This window comes from Rattus rattus, chromosome 14, assembly GCF_011064425.1.
Source record: "Rattus rattus isolate New Zealand chromosome 14, Rrattus_CSIRO_v1, whole genome shotgun sequence".
In the NCBI taxonomy this organism is placed as follows: domain Eukaryota; kingdom Metazoa; phylum Chordata; class Mammalia; order Rodentia; family Muridae; genus Rattus; species Rattus rattus.
Genome location: NC_046167.1, coordinates 62,541,104 through 62,565,827, shown reverse-complemented (window position 1 = coordinate 62,565,827; position 24,724 = coordinate 62,541,104). Strand labels below are relative to the sequence as shown.

General features: G+C 46.9%; 1 protein-coding gene across 1 annotated transcript; it reads left to right on the top strand.

The window, feature by feature from the left end:
• The first annotated feature begins 322 nt into the window (after positions 1 to 322).
• Positions 323 to 16,033, top strand: Mcur1 (mitochondrial calcium uniporter regulator 1). The gene is made up of 9 exons (XM_032884964.1): positions 323 to 795; positions 5,513 to 5,632; positions 7,981 to 8,084; positions 8,413 to 8,514; positions 9,649 to 9,690; positions 10,611 to 10,682; positions 13,575 to 13,628; positions 14,718 to 14,832; positions 15,957 to 16,033. The coding sequence occupies exons 1-9, from the start codon at positions 450 to 452 to the stop codon at positions 16,010 to 16,012; spliced, it is 1,011 nt and encodes a 336-aa protein (XP_032740855.1). The 5' UTR covers positions 323 to 449; the 3' UTR covers positions 16,013 to 16,033.
• Positions 16,034 to 24,724: the final 8,691 nt, after the last annotated feature.

The following is a 24,724-nucleotide window of genomic DNA, read 5'->3' as shown; positions in this document are numbered from 1 at the left end:
AAGAACTTTTCACGGGTCTGCGAAGGACAAAGAAGCCATTAACATTCTTAAGGACAACTGCATAATGAAACTGTAAGTCATAGGAGCAGAAAGAGCAGCGTAATTCTGCAGCCGGAAAATGGCTAAGGCGCACCCTAGTTCCCGCCCCAGAGACAAGGTTACGGCAGGCCATGGCAAGGGGACAGGGGCGTGGTGATGCAAAGGCGAGCCCGGGAGAGGGCGAGACTGGAGGAGCCGGGCTGGGGCCGCCATCTGAGGGGCGTGGTCAGGGCGGGCTCGGACGAGGCTGGCGGCTATGGGGAGGAGGCGTGGCAACGGCGGACTACGCCGCAGGCGGGCAGGAAAGGGCAGGTCTGCACGGCGGCCCACGCTCGCTCCCGAGGCGACACGGAATCGGGACCGCGCGGGAGCGACATGCGTGCGCGCTCCGGCCTGTGACCCACTCGGGGATGGACAGCAGCTCCTTGGCGCCCGAGCGGCCGAAGCGCACACCGGGTCGCCAGCGGCTCCTGTCCTCCGGCTGCGGAGTTCCGGCGCGCCCGGGCGTCTCCACGCTGCCCGGCGGACGAAGCTGGCCGAGGCCTCCCGGACGGACCGCCCGCGCGTCCCCGCTGCTGATCCTCTTGCTCGTGCCCTCCCCGCGCCTGGCCGCCACCGCCCCGCGTAGGACGCTGGCTGAGCGCTCGCGCCCGGGGCTCGTCATCCCCGCGGCCGCGCTCGGCGCCGGCAGGAACGCGCTGGGCCGTCTGCGGCTGGGTGCCCGGCGCGTGGCCGCGCTCGTGAGCAGCCGGAGAGGTGAGGCCGGAGGGCGGAGGGACAGGTCACCCAAGTGACTGGTCTGTGGTCGCGCCGCTGGGGCGAGGGTTCGGAGCGCAGAGCCCGGGTGGCCTGGCACCGGATGACACGCATACTCGGGCTGCCTTTGCACACGTGTTGGAGCCAGGGAGAAGTGGGAAAAGTGCTAGAAGCCGGTGCCCGGGTGTTCAGGTCCGAGGGGCGCAGATCCAGGAATGAAGGGATGCCGTTTCCCTTTGATTCCAAACTATTGATTCATGCATGGTCCGCTGTTGCCTGTTCTCTGCCTGACACTTTTCTAGCTGTTTGGAGGTAGTAAGTTCAACAAACTCTTCTCTTTCCGGAGCTTACCGCAAGATATGCAGCAGGTGTTTTGTATATGTATACGCACTTACTAACGACAAATACTATAAAGAAAAATAGAGGCTTTATGTTTACGGCTTGAAGAAGGACTCTGTGCCTTTAAAGTGAGTGGCCAGAGTAGGAATCTCTGTGTCATGTAGGTAATTGAAGGAGGCGAGGGACACCACTGAACTGCCTAAGACACGGAAAGTAAACTACCTGGAATGTGTTCATAGTAAGTAGCAGATAAAATCTTATCCTTCAGGCTAATCAGCAAACGTGGCATAATTACTTCTTGGGTAACCTGTTTCTGTCTATGGTAGCCATATACACCCACGCGTTGGTCTTCCATATTTTTTTTCTATGATCATTACCTGCATCTAAAATTTAAGAATGCTTATGGCTAGGGGAGAGGCTCCTAATAGTTCAGAAAAAACGAGGGACGCTTTACACATAGGTAGGAAAACAAGCAGTGAGCTTTCTGTCCGTGTTTTGTAGGATTAGGAGTTGGAGAACTGTCTGGCTTCTTATTTCCTTACCTTGCCTTCCTGTGTGCTATTTTGATTTGTTCTGCTTTGAGACCAGGAAAGAACCGTGTAGCCCAACACAGAGATCCCTTGTGCCACCGAAGTGCTGGGGTTAAAGGCTAGGCTACCACACCCCTGCTTGCTGGACTTTTCACAAGCTATTGCCTGCTGATGTTTTTGCTCTTAATTTATGGTTTTGGCACAAAGGTGTGGGGGGGGTTCTTTCTCATTGTGTTAGCAAGATAGTGTCATTGTAGTGTTCTCCTTCTTTTGAGAGGATAGCTGCATTTTTAAAAGGGAAGCAGCAGAAACAGTAAGCTTTCCTGCCCGTTTAAGCTGTCAGCATTTTGCTCCTTTATTCTTGGCCCGAGGTTGTTAGTTCAGTTTTGTGCCTGAGGTCCTCAGTGGATAATTTTCCAGTTGGTTTCTCATCCATTCAAGGCTATCTTTGGGCTTCTTTTACAATGATGGATTTTAGCACCCTTTGGCTGTGACTAAGATCTCCAGAGAGGAGACATTCTAATACCCCTCAAGTTAACGTCTTCCTTTAAGTACTCCTGGGTCCTCATTGTTGTCTTGACCAAACAGGGTGGCATTCCCATCCCTCTGTGGGTAAAACGCCCATTGGGAAGTGGCCAGCCCTTTCCCTTACTTTTTAGAAGCCAGCTTTCTTCAACCAAGCTTGCTATTTCTGGTTCCAGTTGTTTCTGGAAAAAGGAAGGAAAAAAAACTGGTCAATGTACAAACCATTTTTAGCAGTGGTGGTGTGTTGGTCTGGGGATCTAACTCGGTGAATAAAATACTCAAGCAGGAGGACCAGAGTTGAGGTCCCCAGCCCTGCATAAATTATATACTGGGCTTACATAGTGACCTTCCTTTCCAGCACTCAGAAGGTGCAGTTGTGGGCGATCTCTAGCCATACCCATGAGCTCTGGGTTCAATTGAGAGACATTACATGGGTGACTAAGGTACAGATTGGTCAAGAAAGATGCCAGACATCAATCTTGACAGGCACACACACATATGCTACATACGTATCTGAACACGTGTGTGTTCACACATGCGAATGACCGTGTGGGTGCTGGGAATTGAACCAGAACCCTTTGAAAGAGCAGTCGGTGGCATTAATCGCTGGGACTTCTCTCCAACCCCTGTTCTGATTGTGTCTTAGTCAGGGTTTTACTGCTGTGAACAGACACCATGACCGAGGCAACTCTTATACGGACAACATTTAATTGGGGCTGGCTTACAGGTTCAGAGGTTCAGTCCATTATCATCAAGGTAGGAGCAGGGCAGCATCCAGGTATGGATGGTGCAGGAGGAACTGAGAGTTCTACATCTTCATCTGAAGGCTGCTAGCAGAATACCAGGCAGCTAGGATGAGAGTCTTAAAGCCCACACCCACAGTGACACACCTACTCCAACAGGGCCACACCTTCTAATAGTGCCACTCCCTGGACCAAGCATATTCAAACCTTGAGAGATTGTTTTTGTTCTGCTGTGTAGATATGGTAGGATGGGGATGGTGTTAATGTTAAAAGTCCCAGGAGTTGCTGTCTCATTAAAACAAGGAAATGGGGGCTACAGCGATTCACTCTAGACCTGCGTCCCTTCTTTTGGACAAATGACCTATGTGACAGGGGTCACATATCAGATGTCCTGCAGCAGCTGTTTACTTTATGATTCCTAACAGTAGCAAAATTACAGGTATCAAGTAGCAATAAAATCATTTTACGGTTGGGGGTCAGCACAGCATGAGGAACTGTATTAAAGGGTCACAGCATTGGGAAGGTTGAGAACCACAGTTCTAGATTCATGTTCTCAAGCCCCCTTGCCAGTAGAATAGTCCAGCAGAGGACTAAGATGATTGAGGTCTCCTAGGAAGTCCCCTTGAGGAGCGCTTTCATTTATGCAACACTTTTTTGAATTCCCTATGCTTTGTGTTAGACAGACCTTGAGGGGGGAGGTGGGGAGGCTCCTCATAATATAGACCAGGCTGGCCTCAAACTCCCAACGTAGCCAGGGATGACCTCCAACTCCTGAACCTCCTGCCTCTTCCTGAATGCTAGGATGTCAGGCGTGCACCACCACCCTTGGCTCTATTTGGTGTTGAGCATTGAATGCAGGGGCTCCTGTGCACCAGGCAAACACACTATTGACTAAGCCTCGTGCCCAACCCTGGACAGTCTTCCTGTAATCTTCCAGAGCTGCCTCTAATCCTGGACTAGATGTGAATGGTGATGGAAAAGGCCCGTGATGAAGTGAGTTCACTCATGAACAGGTTACTAGAAAGAGTCATAGTCTAGGTCCTAGATGTTGTTACAGCTTAGTTACAAAGTATAAAATTATTCCTGGCTTGTTGCCTGGAAGGTCTTCCGAGAAGGCTAAAATGAGGGTAAAAAGGAAAGCACCAGTGTGACTGGAAGGAAGAACTCTTCAGTTCAATAGTAGAAAGACCAGAGTCCGGTTAAAAATCTATGGAGAGGCTGGCTCAAGAGTTAAGAGCCAGTGGTGGGCATGGTGGGTGTGGTGGTGCAGGCATTTAATCCCAGCACTTGAAAGGCAAAGGTAGGCAGATCTCTGTGAGTTTGAGACTAGCTTGTTCTACAAATTGAGTTCCAGGACAGCCAGAGCTGTTAAAGAGAGAAACCCTGACTTGGGGCGGGGGCAGTGGAAACACTTGCTGCTCTTCTAGAGAATGCGAGTTTAGTTCCTAACATCCACAGGGCATAGCTTACAACTGTGTGTGTGTGTGTGTGTGTGTGTGTGTGTGTGTGTGTGTGTGTGTGTGTGTTTGTTTTTTGAGACAGGGTCTCTATGTATGTGTATAACAGGCTTTGAACTTACAGAAATCCAACTGCCTCAGCCTTCCATCTGCTGGGATTAAAGGTGCATACCACCACACCTGGCTATAAATATTTTTTAAGGAGAAAAAACACTTGATAGACATTCCTACAAGGAAGATACTCATCGTCCAGGAGGCGTATGAAAAGATGTGCAGCATCATTAGAGGGGTGCAGGCGAAAGCCACAACAGGATACTGTTTGTACCCAATAGGATGGTGATAATTTATAAAGCAAACATCCTAACAGGTGTTAGCGAGGACGTGGAGAAACTGGGCACCTCCTTGGCTGCGAGTAAGCAACAAAATTGGTGATACCGCCTGAGAAAGGATCTGGCAAGTTCCTTAGACAGTTACCGTATGGCCCTGCAGTTCTGCTCCCTGGGATGTACTCCAGAGAATGGAAACAGTGGCCACAGCATCACTCAGGAGAGCCACAAAATGTAAACAACCTTCAGTTCTCAAGTGGTCGAACACTGGTGGGGTTGTACAATGGAATATTCAGTGACACAGAGATAAGTGCCAGCATGTTCTGCCGTGTGGATGACCATTAACCATCATGCTAAGACCATGTTGTCCAATGCCATGCGTGTGAAATCTACAGAGTACGCACACAGTAGGACGAAAAGAGATCTCTGATTGTAGCAATGGAGGGGGGGTAAGAGGTTGGGTGGTGGCTGAAGCCTGTGATCCCAGGGTTTGGGAGACCGATGAGGTAGAAGTATCACTGAGCCTGAGGCCAGTTTGTTCCAGGTTGGTCTGGACTGCAGAGTGAGACCCTGTTTGAGACAGTTGTCGTACTAGCTGCAGGGTACAGTTTCTGCTTGGGATGGAGAAAGTTGTCCAGGAAACAACTGGATTTCACATGCACTGGGTTACGTCCTATGTATGGGTTCCAGAACTGTAACAGAATAGGTTTCTGCAGTATTGAAATGTAACCTGTAGCATCAAATGGCTTTTGCTCACCGCTACGTTTGATCTTACCTTCCGTTCTTTTCCCTTCTAGAGCTAAGCCTGTCTGCTAGGTGCCATCAGCTGGAGCCCAGAAAGGGGAACTTGCCCCCCTCTGTGAGTCGGCAGCTCTACTTTGACACCCACGCTCTGGTGTGCTTACTTGAAGCAAATGGTAAGCCCCCCCACCCCCACCCAGCACCCCACACCCTGACCTTGGATCAGTGCAGTTGATCTAAGCTTTAGTACTTCTCATGCTTCCTTTGAGTGTCTCTCTTTTTTGACTCTGAAGCCTTCAGGAAGCTTTTGGTTCATGTTCTGGTTTGCTCTCTGTTGCTGTGGTAACTACCGTGACCAAAACTATATTCGGAAGGTTTATTCAGCCTACAAGGTACAGTCGGTCATTGAAGGAAGTCATGAAGGAAGTCAGTGGGACCTGAACTTGAGACTGTGGAGGGGTGCTCCTTCCTGCCTTGCCCCCTCCCTGGCTTGCTCAGCCTGCTTTCTTAAGTAGCCCAGGGCCACTTGCCCAAGGATGGCACTGCCCGTAGTGGGCATGGCCATCTTAGATCAATTTAAAAACTGTACCACAGACATGGGGATGGGTCATGGAAGTGGTTCTTAAGGTTTGCTCCTTCTGCCCAGGTGTATGGAGTTGACAGCCAAAGCTAACAAAGCCTCTTTTTTAAGGACAAAGACACGTGTTCTAGGCTGGCCTCAGACTAACTATATAGCTGAGGGTAACCTTGAACTTCTGATCCTCCTGCCTCCTCTTGAGATTTCAGACTTGTACCACCCACCATACAGAGTTTATGCAATGCTAGGGAAGGGAGCATAATACATGCTGGGTATGCACTGCCTTAGTCAGGGTTTCTATTCCTGAGCAAAACACGATGACCAGGAAGCAAGTTGGGGAGGAAAGGGTTTATTCAGCTCACACTGCCACATTGCTGTTCATCACCAAAGGAAGTCAGGGCAGGAACTCACACAGGGCAGGAGCTGATGCAGAGGCCATGGAGGGGTGTTACTTACTGGCTTGCTTCCCCTGGCTTGCTCAGTTGCTTTCTTATAGAACCCAAGACCACCAGCCCAGGGACGGCACCACCCACAGTGGGCTGGGTCCCCTCTTGATCACTAATTGAGAAAATGCCTTACAGCTGGGTCTCATGGAGGCCTTTCCTCAAGGGAGGCTCCTTTCTCTGTGATAACTCCAGCTTGTGTCAGGTTGACACACAGAACCAGACAGTACAAGCGCCTACAGTTTTAACTGCCTTCCTCACCCCGTTTAAGGATTTTTTTTTTTGCTCTATGGATACAATGGAGACTTTTTAAAAATGGTTTGTCTCTGTTGAAAGACTACATTTTTGCTCGTTTTTTGGATTTGTTGGTGGGTTCGGTTGGTTGATTTTGGGATTTGGTTTTGTTTTGTTTTACACATATTAACCGTGGTTGGGGAGAGGTTCTTCCTTCCACCATGTGGTTCTGGGGATGGAATTCGTGTCTTCAGTCTTAACACCAAGCGCCTTTATGCTCTGAGCTATCTCATCTGCCCTGTTTTGGGTTATGGTTTGTTTTTTGTGTTTGTTTCTTTTTTTTTTCATTTATAAGATTTGTTTTATTTTTATTTACATTTGTGGGAAAGGGGAGGGTGCCCTCAGAATCTAGCCTAGGGCATGAGATCCCCTAGAACTGGAGTTGTAAATAGTTATAAGCTGCTCTAAAAGGGTGGTGGAAGCCAAAGTCAGGTCCTCTGGAAGAGAAGCAGGTTCTCTTCCCCAGGGACAGAAAGCTAAGCATGGTGGGACCTGACTTCAGAGTGCTAGCACCCCTGTAGGCATAATGGTGAACCCATAATCCCAGCACCAGGAGAGGACACAGAAGAGTTCGCTGGCCAGCCCTCTGCCTGAGTGAGCAAAGCTTACTCAGAAAAATAAGGTGGAGAGTGAGCTAGGAAGGCCCTCAGCTGTCAGCCCCTGGCCTCTCCATCCACATGCGTGCGCACTCATGCACAGACCAGATGGCTGCCATTTGCTCCCTGAAAGTGCACTTGGAGCATAGGATGTGCACTTATAATTAATATTCAGAGAAATAGGCTGCTTACAGTTCTCTACTGTAGGCCGCATATATCATCCATACCAGGCTTTGGACTAACACAGAGCATTTAAAATACACACACGTCTGTGTTTACTTCACCGAGTTTGTTTGTCCAGTTGGACACATTCACGTTTGAGGAGCTTCATTCCACAGGTGAGCTGCGGTGGTCACTGCCTGTCTCGGGCAGGCAGACACCCTGGGTTGCTGTGTAGCTATACAAGTCCCACCCTCCTCACAGCATCAGAGACAAGCTAGTGTTTCCTCCCACTCAGGGTGTCCGACCTGTCGCGGCCTGTGGGTCTGGTCTCAGCCCCCCACTAGGCCACGCTTTCCTTGTTCTGAGTTCAGACCTTCACGGGAACATGCGTGTTTCCTGTGTCCTTCTTTGTGTTCCCTTCTGAGTCTGGTTGTTTCTGTGTGCTCGCCTAGGATTTACCATTCAACAAGCAGAAATCATTGTGTCGGCATTGGTCAAGATTACGGAGACCAACATGGACATCATCTACAAAGACATGGTCAGCAAGATGCAGCAGGTAACGTAGTCGGGGCGGGTCGGTGGGGCGGGAATCGGAAAGGGGGGTTTTACTGGAAATAAATACTCAAACGGCTTTTTTGGATGACGATCTGTTGAAAAGTGCATGGTCATTTTAACCATGGTTCAGAGGACAAAATGATCATAAAAATAATTCAGCCATTCAGTTAGTCGCTAGCTCATGCTTGAACCAACACTCACTGTTCCAGGCAAGCTGACATTAATGACTGTTCCGGTTTCTTTTTAGCCCCGTTAGCAGGTAGAGGTAAGAAGAAGGAGGTTTCAGGGGACCGGACAAGATCCCACGTGTCATTTTTCTCTTTTTCTAGGAAATCGCTCTTCAGCAAATTATATCTAAGATTGCTAACGTGAAGAAAGATATGATCATCTTGGAGAAGAGTGAGTTTTCTGCCCTCAGAGCAGAAAATGAGGTAAAGCTGCAGCCGTGCATGGCCTTCTTTTTGTTAAGACATTGAGCTACACTCACCTAGAAGAAGGGCACAGGAAAAGAAGTCACGGTGACTGTTCAGTGTGCACTGCTGAGGTCATCAAGATGATGACATTCCCCGCCCACAAGTCCTGCCCAGGCTCCTTCCAGTCGCTCCTCAAGAGGAAACCATGACCCTGGCTGATAAAACCTCCACTAAGCTAATTTTGCCCATTCTAGACCTCTGTCTGACTTGCAGTAACAGAACTCCTGTTTTCATTGTTTGTGATGCTGTATTAATACGCACTTCGCCCTAGTGTGTGGATAGTAGGACTTCCCGGTCTGCGGTCTTAGGAATGGGTAGTTCTACAAAATACCCCTGTCCTACCAAAAGCAAGTATATAAATAAGTTAATATTTCTTTTTAAGTTTTTTATGAGCGTCTTCCCTGCATGTATATCTGTGCCCCACTTGCATACACTGCCCCACGGAGGTCAGAAAAAGGTGTCAGAGCCTCTGGAATTAGATTACAGATGGATGCGTGCGTGTGCTCCACGGTGTTCTTGTAGAGATCAGGGGATGACCTTGTGGGGCTGGGTTTCTCCTTCCACCTGTCCATGGATTTTAGAGATTGGTCAGGCTTGCATGACCAGTGCTTTACCCACTGAGGAATTAAAAGGAAGACAGGGTCCCTGAATATGGCTGTGTGTGTCATAAACAGCTTCCCCTCATTTGATGGGGGCCACCCCCCAGATGAATTCAGACTGCTCTTCCTGTCTGCACGTGCATTATGGGACGACAGTACACGGATGTTTTTGCTTGCTTAGTTGTTTGGTTTTGTTTTTAGTTTTTTGAGACAAAGTCTTATTATACTAATTAATATTAGCCCTGGCTAGTATTCTACTCACTTTACCGCCTAGGCTAGCCTCAAATTCATTGCACAATCCTCCTGCCTCAATGTCCCCAGAGCGGAGGTAGCAGGCTGCACCACCCACCCAGCTCAGGTAGCTCTGTGTTCTGAGTGTAGTCTCACTGGCGAGGGCGTTGGTGAGCTTGGGCTTAAGTGTTTACTATGATGTGTGTTTTGTGGTTTTCCTCTGTCACATGTCCTTGACTTTGCCTTTTTACTCTGTTTTTAGAAAATAAAACTTGAACTACACCAGTTAAAGCAGCAAGTGATGGTGAGTTCCCCTCCTGTCCTCGGGCATCTATGTAAGTGTATGTATTTATTAGTAGATTAAAGTCATAGGTGCAATAGAGGTGCTGGGAAACTCAGTTCTATGTGGAGAATGCTTAGTGCACTTCCAAAGTGCACATCAGGTGATGCTTGATGACCCGTGTCTGTGGCCACATTCATTAAGAGAATTGCATTGTGGGAATATTTTTCTTTCCTACGATACGGCCTCACTGTGTACAACTCGAGCTCCCCAGCCCTCTCTGTGCCTCCTGCGTGTGGGAGCTTCCAGGCCTCTCTGCCACCAAGCCTGGCTAAACCATTGTAAATCAAAACTCCTCTAAAGGGTTGGGGATTTAGCTCAGTGGTAGAGCACTTGCCTAGCAAGCGCAAGGCCCTGGGTTCGGTCCCCAGCTCCGGAAAAAAAAAAAGAAAAAACTCCTCTAAAGTAGCCACGGGGGTCCCTGAGACCCGTCTAGAAGATGGTGGCTCTGTAGAACTCTTTGTGGGTTAGATGGTTGCTGGCCCAGCATTTGGTTACTTCATAAAGCAGGAAAGAGCAGTGGTGTCAGAAAAGATTTAGATGGGTCTTAGTGAGAAACCGTATGTAGCAGGGTTGACTTTGTTCCATTGGTCCGTCTTTACTTTCTAAAATGCTCTAGATAGTCCTATTCACACATTCCATGAGGAGGTCATAAGCAGTTGAGCCCTACCATGCTGACGTTGGGGTCAAAGGGGACTGTCTGTAGACACAGAGCTGATGTGAGGTGTGGCTGACCCAGAGTCCTAGGACACCAGGAGGCCTGGCTCCATGTCTCTGACCAGCTCCCGTGGGAGAAGCAGCCGGCAGTCCCAGGCTTAAGTCTCAGAAGGTGCAGCTCTTTTACCCTGGCTTCTCATTCTCTTTGTCCTCTGCCCTCTGCCCAGGATGAAGTGACCAAAGTCCGGACAGATACCAAATTAAACTTCAATCTAGAAAAGAGCAGAGTAAAAGAATTGGTATGTTCCTTTATTTAAAGTAAATCATTAATGTATTTCTTTTTAGAATGGAATGCTTGTCGAAGTCTTAATCTTACACCCAAGACACAAATATTATTAGATACTTGTCCATTTATAAGAGTTCACAACTTGGTTTCAAATCTTAATTAGATCAGGACTTAAACTTGGTTTCAAAAGTGACATTTAAATTAAAAAGTCAAACTGAAATTGAAACTTTTTTTCAAAGATAATATGTTAATATGTTACAGAGATAATGTTAATATGATAATATGTTACACAGGTGTTAATAAGAAAGTTACACTCAGTCTTAATCTATGTAATACTGATTTAATCCCCACAGCCCCTAACTTTTTAAAAGTTAGCTGATTTTCTGACTTAGGTAAAATTGCCATTATATTAAATTCTACATTGAACTTTGACTAAAGCTTCTTTCTCTGTTGTCTTTTAAGTACTGTGAGTGGTCATGTATTTCAGTGGATATATGTCGGGTTGTTCTGGTGATGGTTGTTTTTGTTGTTTTGGTTTTTAAGCAGTTCTGAGACTCAGACTCTGGGCCTCACACTTTCTACTGTGATAACCATTGACCCCGAACCCCCCAACCCCTGACCCCATACACACACAGCACACACTCTCCCCAGACTACAATACCCCTCACGCTCTGTTGACTTGTGACTCCTGTCTGAGTTCTCTGTCTTCTTGCTCAGAACCTCTTTAGCTTGAGTGACATCACAGGTACCTTTGTCACCTGTAGCGTAAGCAGGCTGGGGTGTGGGAAGCATTTCGGCACCAGCAGGAAATGGCTCCCATGCCGTGGAGTCCACACTGCTCTTCCTGTTCTTGTCATTGCTGAATTTGCCTTCAGTCCTAGTGTCCTAGTGAGGACGGAAGCTAGAACTCAGTCAAGTGTGTGATCGTATCTGAGCTGCCCTGATATCAGTGGTTACTCGGAATACTTGCTGAGTCCATTGGCTGCCCTAACACCTCATGAAGCTGTTGAGTCAGGAGATCCAGTCACCCCGCCTGTGGGAAACGTCAGTGACCTCCTTGACTAGTGTCCAAAAGAGAAACTCTGTGCTAGGGTTTGCTGTAATCCACTTGGTTTAGGAAGGCAATGACATGGGTGTGCATAACCAGGGTGGGAAGAAATGTATCTCATTGGTTGGGAGAGCTCCGGGGCGTGAAGGTAGATGTATGCAAAGTGTAGGATTTGCTGAGCGAGGAACTGTGAAGGGGCCCTGAAGCCCAAGGTGGAGCTGCGTGGTACCACCAGTAAACATGTGACCGGGCAGTAACGCAGACGAGGGATTCGACTTCTTTACGTTTTTGGTAGAATTGGACTAAGGTTGTAACTCAGTGGAAGAGCACATGCTGGGCGTGTGCAAAGCCCTGGGCTTGATGCTCAGCACAGCCAACAAAAAAATAGACTGTGGTCATTTTTACAGCCAGTTTCCACAGCGGTTTCAAGTTCCAGGGGATAGAGCCCCAGAGGTGTCATTGTTCAATCGCGACAGTGTGGAGATGTAGGCCTTTCTTTTCCCTGTGTATTTGTTAGTGCTGTGAGCGGAAAGGTGTGCAGAGCATTGCACTCTGCCCTCTGCTGGTGATCCGAGGAATAGCACTGATCCGAAACCCAGCTTATGAAATCAGCTAGGATCCTTAGTCACTGGCCGGTCCTTAGTTTAGGATTCCGGAGTTGGGGGTGGGGGGTTACTTCTGACCACTGCATTTTTACATTTATTTGCCCAATAAGTTTGAAGAAAACAACTTATAGGTATAAATTTTTAGGGACTTTAAAGGGCATTAACATTTTTCCTGGTAACAATGTTGTTTTAAAATGTTGATTTAAACTACCAGTTGCCCTTTGCTAAGTTAAATACTCATACTCATTATTATGAAAACATGTCTGATTTTTATTTTATTGTCAACAGAGCTGTACTAAATCGTTTTACCAGCGTTAATAGCTGACAGCCTTCAGGAGCACTGCGCTGCAGTTTCCCACAGCAGGGGTTCTTTTCATTGTTGTTAAGACAGTCTGGGACGCTCTGCTGTCTCTCTTGTATCCGTGTCATGCTTTACAACGATAATATATCTTGCTACAGAATCATATTTCTTGAGCTATTTCTTCCCGGTATTACATTGCTTCTACAAATGCCAGTAATGTGTGTCACGCTTGTAGTTCTGGGGGTATCATTCCTAAATTAAATGGTGTCCTCCCCCTTATCAGCCCTCCCAAGCCCAAAGGCACATTGATCGACTCGCATATAAATGGGACCCAAGAAATGCTGTTCTAATAGTGGGCAGGACCCAGTGATGTCACAGCTGAGAGATTTAAAGCAAACCAACAAACACGAAAGAGGGAAGAGAAGTGGAAAGGGGCCACACATCATCAGGGTCTTGCTTTCTTTCTGGTGCTGTGAGAAACACCATGACCAAACGCAGCCTGGGGAGGAAAGGGTTTACCCAGCCCATAGTCATCCTCTGAGGAAGTCAGAGCAGAGACCTGGAGGCAGGAGCCGATGGCCATGGAGGGGTGCTGCTTATTGGCTTGCCCCCCATGGCTTGTTCAGTCTGCCTTCTTATAGATCCCAACCATCAACACCGTGAACTGGGTCTTCCCACAGCAATCATGAAAATGCCCCACCTCTTCCCCCAGGCCAGCCTGGTGAGCCATTCTCCTCGGCTTCCCAAACGACTCTAGCTGTGTCCGGCCCATATTAAACCAACCACACAGTGAGTGTGAGAAGCCTCAACTACAAAGACAGAGCAGGCGGGCTACGGTGATGCAGGGTGACAGTCTCCTGTTAGATGTTCCAGGAGGCAATGAGGACTGCATGTTTAAGGCACCAGAAAGATGGTGGACGAGACTCTAATCATGTGGCATGTTTGTTTCAGTACTCATTGAATGAGAAGAAGATGCTGGAACTGAGGACAGAAATCGTGTCCCTGGTAAGGACTGAGATCGACTTTTCTGCCATTTTTTTTATCTTTACCTCCCCATGCATAGCTCTGGGGTTAACTGTTGTCAGACATGTTACAGGAGGTGTGCACATTTAATTTGGGACTTTTTCACTGCAGTAAAACATATGCATGAATTACAGTTATAGCAATTTGATGTGCATAGTTCTCTGTGTGTGTGTTCGTGCGTGCATGTGCATGTGTTTCTGTATACATTGCATAGCTTAGCAGTAGAGTGTGTACGTAGCTTATGGGATGGGTGATATCCATATCGTATTGCCTGGGACCTGTGCTGCAGAAGGACCAGTGAGACAAGAGGACCTTCCTCTGGAATGGCTTCATTTCCTTATTATTTGCCCACATGGGTGTCCATAAGAAATTACTCGTGCTTGAATTTTTAGTAAAATGTTCCCAGTGTTTTTACACATCAGTATAGCAGCCAGTGTCACTGCCCACCGAGGGCTAAATGTGCAGCCTGGAGTCGTCTTATGTTTGGAGAAGGACATAAATCAGCCCCTGGTAGCTGTGCCTCCCTTGTGTTAATAAAATACCTGATGTTTGACCTGTGAGAGAAGACAGCCTGGAAAGGTGTGGCTAGAAACAGTATCAAGACAGCACTGTTGCTGTCAGATCTAAGGTCGTGTCCATGTGTCGGCAGAACTTTCGAGTCCCTGTCCCCCGCAGGGGCTAGCCAGGGACCACACATCACTACCATCGAGAACAGTCTGGCCTCCTAATGTCACAGCAGGTAAAGCAGTCTCTAGTTGTCACAACTTTTTCCATGTAGCTTATTGCCCTTGAGACTCTCAGTAGCTCTTATGGGGCAAGACCAGCGATGGGCTGTTGGTTTGTTTTGCTTTTAATCCCTTTTCCCAAACAGAACGGAACTGAGACAGGAGACATTAAGGGCTCTGGACAATGCAATGTGGCCTGACGACATCAGAGCCAACGCTAAGTCCCAACTCCAGTTCTCAAACCAGGACTGCTCCTCACTGAACCAGAAAGAGTTCTGGGTCAGAGCACCAGGGAACCCGGCGGCACCCACAGGCTCTAACGTTCTCAACCTCTTTGCTTTGAAAGCATGCCCAGCAGGATAGAGCCCTGACGCAGACCGACAGGAAGATAGAGACCGAGGTAGCTGGCCTCAAGACGATGCTGGAAGCGCACAAGCTTGACACAATCAAATACTTAGCAGGTAAGATGCTTCACATCTGAGTATTTCAAACAATTGAGAAGAGCATGGCCAGTGTCATAGAGCACTGGGAGGCAAGCAGCCCGTGGCATTGGCTGAGCCTTTCTCCTGCTTGAACATGTTCTTGTTACAGTACGTCCCACGCTTCCCAGTGCATGGAGTACCTCCTTTGATTTGCATTTTTCCTCCTTAGTAATAAAGATACCATTGTACTTTATAATTGATGGGACCTTAACTTTGGTAGGATGCTCTCCTTTCTTTTATGGTTTAGGGATTTCAGGCAAGTAGGACAGGAAATAGCTTAAAACTAGAATGGAAGGCCTGTGACCATATTATTTCAGCGGTGACACTTTGGGGGTGCCTGTGTGTGCACCAGCAGAGGCCAGAGGATGGCATGGCTTCCTTGCTCTGTTTTTCTCTATCTTATTCCCTTGAGGCAGGGTCTCTCCTGGAATCTGGAGCAAGGCTGACACCTGCAGTCCTATATCTGATGCCCTGACCCCCTGACCCCCTGACCCCACCCCTACACATATACACAGCTGGCATTATTGGCCTGTACGGCTTCTCACGTGGGTTCTGGGAATTCAGACCCAGCTTTCGGTCACTGAGCCATCTCTCCAGCCACAGGGCAATCGTGTAAAGAAGTTATTTTTGCTTTTGTAATTTTTAAGCCCAAGAAGGAATATATTGGCATCAAAACAAACAAACAAAAACAAAACCCGCTATTTCAAGTCAATTCTAACATTTCAGCGCAATCAAATATTTTAAAGTTATGGTGGTATTCAACAATGAAATTTTGTTCCTTATAGCATAGTGCATATGTGTGCCCTTTGATCCTACAATTGTGAGTCTAACTTGCGTTGAAAGGTTTTCTTGACTACTGGACACGTTTGCATCCGGTCGCCGGGTGGAGACTTGTTCTTAATAAACAGTTTGGAGGATCGAGGCCCATCAGTCAGTCTGCTGTTTCCAGTTCCTGACTGGCCCAAGGAGGGTAGACCAGCATGCTTACTAAGTAGCCAGCATCCCTCCCTACTCAGCCCTCTGAGTGGCTTCTGACACCTGGTACAGCACAAAAAGAAAACCCCTTCAGGGGCTAATGGTCCTCTCCTTGTTTTTTCTTACAGGGTCTGTGTTTACATGCCTAACAGTAGCTCTGGGATTTTACCGCCTGTGGATATAATAAAGTGTCTATTTAAAGAAACCCCCATTGTTTTGCCATAAGAGTACCAGATTGCTGTCCCACCCACCCAACTCCCCCTTTTTTTCTCGTTTCTCGGTTGTTTTTTTTTTTAAATCCTAATTTGACTTCGTGTGTATTATTTATTTCTGTGCAAACTGTGGATCCATAACCAAGGTGAAGAAAGTCGGGATTTCTGTAATCATTGTTCGGAGCAACTCTGTTTAGTTGGCTTTCGGCTGAGCAGTGTGAATGGGCCACGCTTTCAAGACTCCTTTCAGCCAAACCAATGGACTTAGTCTCTCCTGCAGTATTTGACAAAAATAAGTAGAGCTTTAAGTAGTTTGTAATGTGGAGAACATGAGAACGCGTTTTGGAAACAAGGTAGCTTTAAATCTGAAGAATCATTGGAATCCAACCCAGAATACCAGCCCTTCTGTGCCTTTGCTACAGACAGCCCCTCCCCGTGCATCCGCAGTGTTAGTGTTGCAGCTACCCTGATACACCTCAGGGGCCTTTGTCTCTGGGTTCTCATTGTCTTAGCAACATTGTTAATGTGCCTTGCAGCTAGAAGTCTAGGTGCCTAACTAAGCTTTGTGATTTTAGCACAGGTTCTCTCACTGCTGCCACTCCTGCCTTTCTGGTTTTGAGACAAGGTCTTGCTATTTAGTCCTGGCCGGCTTTGAACTCATCTTCCCGCCTCAGCACAACCATGCCCAGCTTCTACCTTTCAGAATGCTAACCTTCTCTCCCTCTTCTTCCTCCTCCTTTCCTTCCCGATGTGAGAGTTTAACACCACACTCCTGGCATTACCTAGTCGGAAAACTTGTAGTTCTCCGAATGAAAGCCCTGCTTCAGGGTGTGGTTTAAAGTGAACTTCCTTCTGGTGGCCACCTGCTTTTTATAAAATGACACGCAGCACTTTGCTCCCTTGGGATATCTAGACAGTGTGCACAGCGTTTAGAATGAATACGCCTTTCCCTGTGAGCAGCTCAGGTTGTCACTTGCCCAGTGAAAGAGCTCCCATGGCCCCGGCCTCATCTGCATTGATTTCTTTGGTGTAGAAGACACTCCCAGTCACCTCTGGTCTCTATTGAGACAGAGAGATCCTGTGCAGCTGCACGTACTTTGGAGAAGTGCATGCTCCTCTCGTTTAAATTGCTGGCACTCAGATGAGAGTGAGCATTTGGGAAGCAGTGACACTCGGGGACCCTTCCTGGCTCGCCACACACAGGCACAAATGCACAAGCTGGTGCACAGCGCAGAAACCACAAGAGACCGCGCCATCGGATTGGTGGAATAAATCACCCCTTGTCAGTGTTCCAACCACACTGCTAAAAATAAAAGCTACCTTTTGTTCCTTGGCTGTAATTTCCAAGTTTGAGAAACCATTAAGTTCTTGCCTCATTAGAAAACATTTGCGAAAAAGATTCTGAGCCCCACATATTATGGGAATCAAGTGCTTTTGTATTAGAACAGTATCACGGTGAAACAAAAGTTTATCCTTTCCAAGTAGACAAAAAAAAAGTCTTAACCACAGTTAACTGCTTGATGTCAAAGACAGGGCTCAAAGCCCACATGCTCTTTATAAAGACCAACTCCTGGGAGCAGTTATGTTTTACAATATGGGCTAACCTGGGTAGGTTAAAAATAGAGGATACATTTCCTCACACCCTGATAAGTACTCTTTAAGAAACACATCCTTATGTCTGTTTGAAGTGGTCTACACCACTCTGGTCTCAGCACGCTGTGTCTGATTTTGCTCTAGAGTTCTTTGTAGCACACTAGTCTTCCGTGGCCTTAGAAACTGTTGCCAGTGAGGGTATGGGTGGTGTGCATATCTGAAGTTTAGGAGAGTTTGGACTCTGTCCCCTTTCTTTCCTAATAAAGTCGGAAGGCATTGCTCTGTAAATGTACACGTTCCCCTGTCGCTCACTGCCTTAGACGGACTTGAACAGTGAGGATAGTGTGACCAGACACTGAACTGAACCTCGCTGAAGCTGCAGAGCTCTTAGGAAATGCCTGGCAGGTTTCCAGGCAGCAGCCTTGAGTCCGGCCTGTGGGGAACTTAAACATAGCTCCACTTCCACGGGGGAAGCGTCCAGTGGGCGGAGCTTCCTCGCTGGGCACTGTTTTCTGTCCTCTCCTTTTTTCCTGTGATACTTGCTGGGGATCGAACCCACAGGGTTTGTTCTGTCATCCTGCCTCGGCCTCCCAAATGCTGGGATGACAAGCCTTCGCAAGTCAGGCTTCCTCTGTCTTTTTTTTTTTTTTTTTAAGAACTTTTAAGTCCAGTTTCACTCCTCTCCTACATTCTTTTGCAAAATCCCTTTGGGGCTCTTTACTGGAGACACTTGCTTTGATTTCTATATTGCTTTTAGTCTCCTGGCTGTTTTTCTTGCTTAATATCTGGCAACGCGATTTTCCCTTCAAGTATGCCAAGCAATTCAGTTAGAAAGTCACATTCAGGAAGAAAGGCCTGACTCGAGGCAGAAGCCTTGCTGGAGTCTGACTCTGAACGCAGCAAGCCACCTCAGCTGGCCTGTCTTGTGCCTTGGTACTGTCTTCCCTTGATTTCCCTTGATTTTCTTTGTCCCTCCTTCGCAAGCCTCTCTGCCTGCTAATTAACAGTGTCGATACTTAAAGCAATTTGCTGACCTCAACCCTCATGTGCTGTATGCCAGGACTGCTAGCAAACTTGGGACTTCAAGGTGATGAAAGTTGTTACAGCTTTTATGGCACTAAGACAAAAGTGTGTTAACCAGGAATAACTTATTCTGTATGTATGTAAGATCTCGTGGGAATGTTTAACCCTGTTGAAATTGTATTCAGGAAAAATCTTTTTACAGATTTGTTCTTACATTCCTTCAGTGATAATCCGGATAATTTTATAATCCTTTTATAGCTGCAGCAAATATCCAGTTGTGTTTTATTATTGTACAGAGTGAATATATTTTATTATCTAAGATAACAGATTTATGTTTGTGTGGCTAATGCACCTTTGGGGGTTCAGGTTGAATGTGTAAAGCTAGACTGTACCTTCTACCTGGAACGACCATATTGAAACTATTAATTCTATGCATTGTAAAATGGCACCATTCTATTGCCTCCAGTGAATGACAAACTTAATACCTAAAAAGTTGTATTTACAGAGAAAATATATTTGAAAGTGAATTCTGATCTGCAAAATAAATTTTATTTGAAAGAATTTTTTTAAATCCGTGTGTTGCGTTAAGTCCCTGTGTGAGAAGAAATGGTACAATTAATATGTAGGGGTAAGTTTATGTGGGGAAAAGCAAGAGTCCAGTGATGTCAGAGTTCTCTCTGTACTTACCTTGGCCCCGTGGACAGACTCTCTCAGACCGACTAGTACCGCACAGAGTGCCTTCTGTGGGAAGTCACGGTGACCAGAGAGTCCCTTCTAAGAAGGCCACAGTGGTGCAGAAGTTAGCCCTGAGGCTCGGAACAGCAAGCAAATTCTCTACTTTAGAAACGTGGGACTCCTCAGGCTGGCCTTGAGCCAGGAATGGCTGCCCCAGAGGCTTTCAACGGGAAGGTTTTGGGAAGGTAGGGGAATGGAGTGTCAGGACAGCCTAGAAAATTCTGTTGACCAAGACTCATTCCCTACCACAAACCCTTCACCAAAGGTAAGAGAAAGTAGATGCAGCCTGGTTTTGTGGGTTCCGTTTGTTTTTGTTTGTTTGTTCAGGTACTTGCTAGGGACCAATCTGGTGCCTCACACCTGCAGTCCCTCCCGGCACTTAGGGAACTGAGGTGAGGGACCACCGTGAGATTGAGGGTTCCCGGGTAATGTCCTGTTTGAGAGAAAGAAGAGACTGCTTAAAGAGTGACCCATAGCTCCTCAAAGATGAGTAGCGGGTGGAGGAGGCAGGCTAAGCCTGAGCAAATCTTGGATCGGGCTTAGCATTGCTGTACAGTGTTATATTTTGCTCTGCGCTGCCTTATCTTGCCCTGCCCCGCTCATATCACCAGCAAACCAAAACCTTTGTCTAGGGACTTGGATGTTCCCAAGAGTTTGAGAGGAAGGGATTTTCTAGAAACAGATTTCCATCCTTCCTGTTTGCTATCCTGCCAGACACCGGTCTCCCTCAGCCCTGCTGTTTCCATCCACGGTCCCTGCTATGGAAGCTACAAGGTCATGAATCAAGGGGCCCAGGTAGGCTGCCTGCTACCACCAGCATCAGCTTTGGTCAGTGGGAGCCACTATCTCACATGTCTTATATAAATATGCAGATATGTGTGCATGTACATACACATTCACGTGTGTTCTTGCAACATACACATGTGGAGGCCAGTGATTACCACTAGGCATTCTCCTTAATAGCATTCTATTCAAAAATAACAAAACAGGGTATCCTACTATAACAGAGGCTCAGTGAGATTCCATGCTAGGAATCTGAACTTAGTGCCTCTGTTTGGGCAGCAAGCACTTCACTGAGCTCACCGCCCCACCGCCCCACCGCCCCACCGCCCCACCGCCCCACCGCCCCCAGCCCCCAAGCACCACTGGTAACTCTTCTTAGGCCAAAAGCATAAGTGTTTGTGGCATGTATGTTAATCAGCCCCTGACTTGAAACCATACTTCTTTTTGTTTCCTCAATGCACCCGGATGTATCATTAGACCCCAGTCGCTTGCCGGTCATTCCATAATTTCAGGCCAGCTTAATAGTAAAGGCCAGGAAGCTGTGTCCGGTGGCAGGTTCAACCCAGCGTATCATTTCTGCTGTGAATGTCCTTGGTGAAGCTCATTCGCCAACCTCAGCCCTCAGACCCCACAGTACCAATGCTCCCAGGAGAAGGCGCAGCTGCTCGGCTGGTGTCCCCTCCCTTCCAGCACGAACGTTGGTGTTTTTCTTTCTTTGTCATGTGTGTATGTGTGAGTATGCATGCTGGGGCACACGTGTGGAAGTCAGGACAGTTTAGGAGTTCGTTCTTTCCTTCTACCATGTGTCTACCCAACCACCACAGAACGCCAGTTGTTAGGTTTGGCAACAACCACCTTTGCCCACTCAGGTTCTCTTGCCTGCCCTGAAGTCTTGGCCTAGCATAGTAATTTTTTTTTATTACTCTTACTTCTGTTAAACAGTACCATGGGGAGCTGGAGAGATGGCTCAGTGGTTAAGAGCACTGACTGCTCTTCCGGAAGTTGTGAGTTCAAATCCCAGCAACCACATGGCGGCTGTAATGAGATCTGACGCTCTCTTCTTGTGTGTCTGAAGACAACTACAGATACATACGTACATACATACATACATACATACATACATACATACATACATACATATGTATATATGTATATATATATAATAAATTTTAAAAAAAAAAGAGTACCATGGGTCTCCTGGAAAGGCAGGGTAACAGTTTCTCTCCAACCTCCAGAATCACCATGGATGGAAACCCCAGTGGTTAACACTTTGTAGGGAGAGGATGAAGTCCAAAAAGATCAATATTCTTAAAGGAAAGCACTTAAGAGGGCTTTTTTTCAAACATTTCTATCAGTATATGTGTCTAGTTGTCTAAACAAAACAAAACCCTTCTTCTTATTTAATATGACTTGTGTTATTTAATACAGAAATCAGTGGTCCTCAGTGAAGTCAAGAGGGAGGTTTTTTTTTTTTTTTTTATTTTGGTTCTTTTTTTCAGAGCTGGGGACCGAACCCAGGGCTTTGCACTTCCTAGGCAAGCGCTCTACCACTGAGCTAAATCCCCAACCCCGAGGGAGGTCTTTTGAATAGTGGTTTCCTCCTAGATTGAAACATTCTATCCTGCAGGGATGTTCCTTAAGACAAAAGGTAAACAACTCAAAGTAACTTCAGGAAGTCTCCAAAACTGACCAGATTCACTAAGCCCCTCCCTCCCCAGACCAGATCAGCTGCTAAGAAGATGCTCAGACCAGATCAGCTGCTCTGGAAGAAGCAGGAACCAGTTGAGAATGCCTGGCAGTAGTTTAGGCCAACTGAGTCACCTAGAAAGGATTTCTTTGTTGAGAAGCCTGCAGGCTGTGCAATGTGTTGTGGGTTCCCATTGTGAGCTGTCACCGGTGCTGAGGTGAACTTAGTGATGCTGCTGTCTTTGAGTCATTTCTGCTCCTGAAAGTCACCCATATTCCTGTAAGTAACACCAATAAAACTCATTGGTTTGCCAAGTCATTTGGTATACCTGTACTTTGGTGTGCTGTGGGCTCTCTCTGTAATAAGTAGATGTGTTTATTGCCTCTTCCCATGAAAATTCTTGTCACGGCAACTCTTCATCTTCCCAGTCCTACTTCCCTCTGTGTTAGCTTTTAGTTTCAAGCTGAAGGTTTTCAGATCACAAAAGGGCTGCCACAACTCCAAAGCCTCACATCTCAATCCGACAGTATTTAAAATAAAAGGGGGAGGGCCTCTTCATCTCTGTAAGTGTCATGGACCAGGATTGAGTCCACAGACAGAAGTGAATAGTCAGCATTTTCAGCCTCTTTGGTAGGAATCGGGCAAGCCTGCTATGGCTAGAGATGTTGCGGAAACAGTGTTGGTTACAATGTCACAAAAATAAATCCCCGCCGTGTGCAATAGGAAGGCATACAATCAACACAAAGTTGCCATCCCTCAGTGGTCACAAACACTTCAGAAATGTCCCTTTTAACACCAACAGTGTGTGGGGGATTTAATTTTATTGTTTCAAACAGTTTTACTAGCTCTTTAATTACTTAAGATGTATTTTTATTTGATGCTGTTGATTTCAGTTTTGCCTGCATGGATGTGCAACATCAGGGTACAGTACCAGTGGGGGCCAGAAGAGGGAGCTAGGTCCCCCCGAGCTGAAGTTACACACAGTTGTGAGCTACCATGTGGATGCTGAGAACCAAGTGCAGGTCTTCTGCAAAAGAAACCAATGCTCCTAACTTCTGAGTCATCCGTTCCACCTCATGTCTTGATTTTTTTTTTTCAAAATTGTTTTTCAAAATCATATGGCTAGTTTTCTAAATAAATAAATAAATAAGCTTAGATGCTTACAGAGGGAGAAAGTAAGTTCACATACACATTTGGGCATTTCTTAAAACTTCAGCTGGAGATTATATATATATATATACATATATAATATATACATTATATAGTATATAATAATATATTATATATATGTGTGTGTATGTATATATATATATATATATATATATATATCTCCTTACCTTTGCTGTGTTATTTTAACCAGAGAGTGGGGGTGCCTGAGTAAGGTTCCCTTCTGCTTAGAGGCAGCAGGGAGCAGTCTCCTTACTTCATAGCCGTGTGTGGAAAGTTGTGCCCATGGGCCCACCATCCCTGTCCTGGTGGACCTGTGTTCTTGCTGAGCCCTCACCCTGCAGAAACAGGAAGAATGCATCTCCGTCATTAACTAAAGCACTAATCTCATCGGAGGTGCCCACCCTCATGACCTAATTACTTTGCAGAGCCGCACCTCCCAGAGTCATCAGAGACTCATTTCAACATCATTTGGGGAGGATACCAACACCTCAGTTCTCCAAGTTCTAAATTAATGGTGCTGGCGATGCTAAGCGTAGGAGAGACTTGAGGCTCGCTCTCTGTGCTCGCAGCTCTGGCATCCACCTGTTCACCTCGCCCATCACACCCCAGGGGAAGTGTGTGCCCTGGAATCATCTCTAGGTTCCAGGTGAAGGCACCAAGGCCTAGAAACCCCCCTGCCCCAAGCACCTAGCTTAGAAGCGGTGACCCCTACAAACACTTGACTGTCAGGAAATAGACACCACGGTCGTAGGCAATCAAATGAAGTCAAGCAGGAAAATGTTCGGTAAACAGTCAAACCCCAAGTGTGCCTAGAAACCGTTGTGTAGTCTGTGTACAATAGCTGAAACCATTCACTGGCGATGGTAATTTTATTTGCACAAGTGCCCAGATGAACACATTTCCCCTTACAGGCTCCAGAGTTACCATTTAGGGTACCAAGGTAGACAGACTGGGAACAGGGTGGTACCCTACAAAATAACCTTCTCCTTTGAAGAGCCAGAGTAAAGACCAGACTGTGAGAGGCAGAGGGAGAGTGTAGGTCAGCCGTGAGGAATACTTCCTGTCCACATCAAAAGGGAGGTGGCGATGGTATTGTACAAAGGAGTTGCTCTAAGCTTAGGACCTTCCGTTCATGCCTTAGAGTGATCCAAGCTTAGGCCTACTGTTTGCTTCTACCTCTTCTATGTGTGTCGCATCGTTCTTACCCTTGTGGACCACCTGCAGCACTAAGCAAATAAATTAGCAGGAAAACTCCATGGAAAGGCCGGAACCAGGCCTCTGAGAGCATTGGTGGCACACCTAGCTTCTCTGTCATTTGCATCGAGGCTTTCTTCCCTTGCGGTCGTCAGCTTCCCACTGAGTCCGTGAAATAGAAACCGTGTGTCCTCCATCTTCTCCAAGCAAACCAGAGCCTCGGATTTTTTTTTTTTTAAACTGTCAAAAAGTTGCTGTACTGCCAGGCATGGCGGTACAACTCCTCTAATCTCAACACTTGGTAGGCAGAAGCAGGCGGATCTCTATGAGTTTGAGACCAGCCTAATCTACACAGAAGGCTCTAGGCCAGGCAGGGTTGCATAGTGAGACCCTGACTCAAAAAAAGCAGAAATGATATAGAACTTCAGAAAGAAATCTGTTTCTTCTTCACTCTCTTAGCCCAGGCTGGCCTAGAACTCAGTCCCCTTGTCCCAGCCTC

Bases quoted from the DNA above. Each gene is read 5' to 3' on its own strand.
- Mcur1 (XM_032884964.1), top strand. From the start codon at position 450: ATGGACAGCAGCTCCTTGGCGCCCGAGCGGCCGAAGCGCACACCGGGT. The intron at 796-5,512 runs GTGAGGCCGGAG...TTTCCCTTCTAG, and splicing joins GCTCGTGAGCAGCCGGAGAG to AGCTAAGCCTGTCTGCTAGG. The intron at 9,691-10,610 runs GTGAGTTCCCCT...CCCTCTGCCCAG, and splicing joins AGTTAAAGCAGCAAGTGATG to GATGAAGTGACCAAAGTCCG.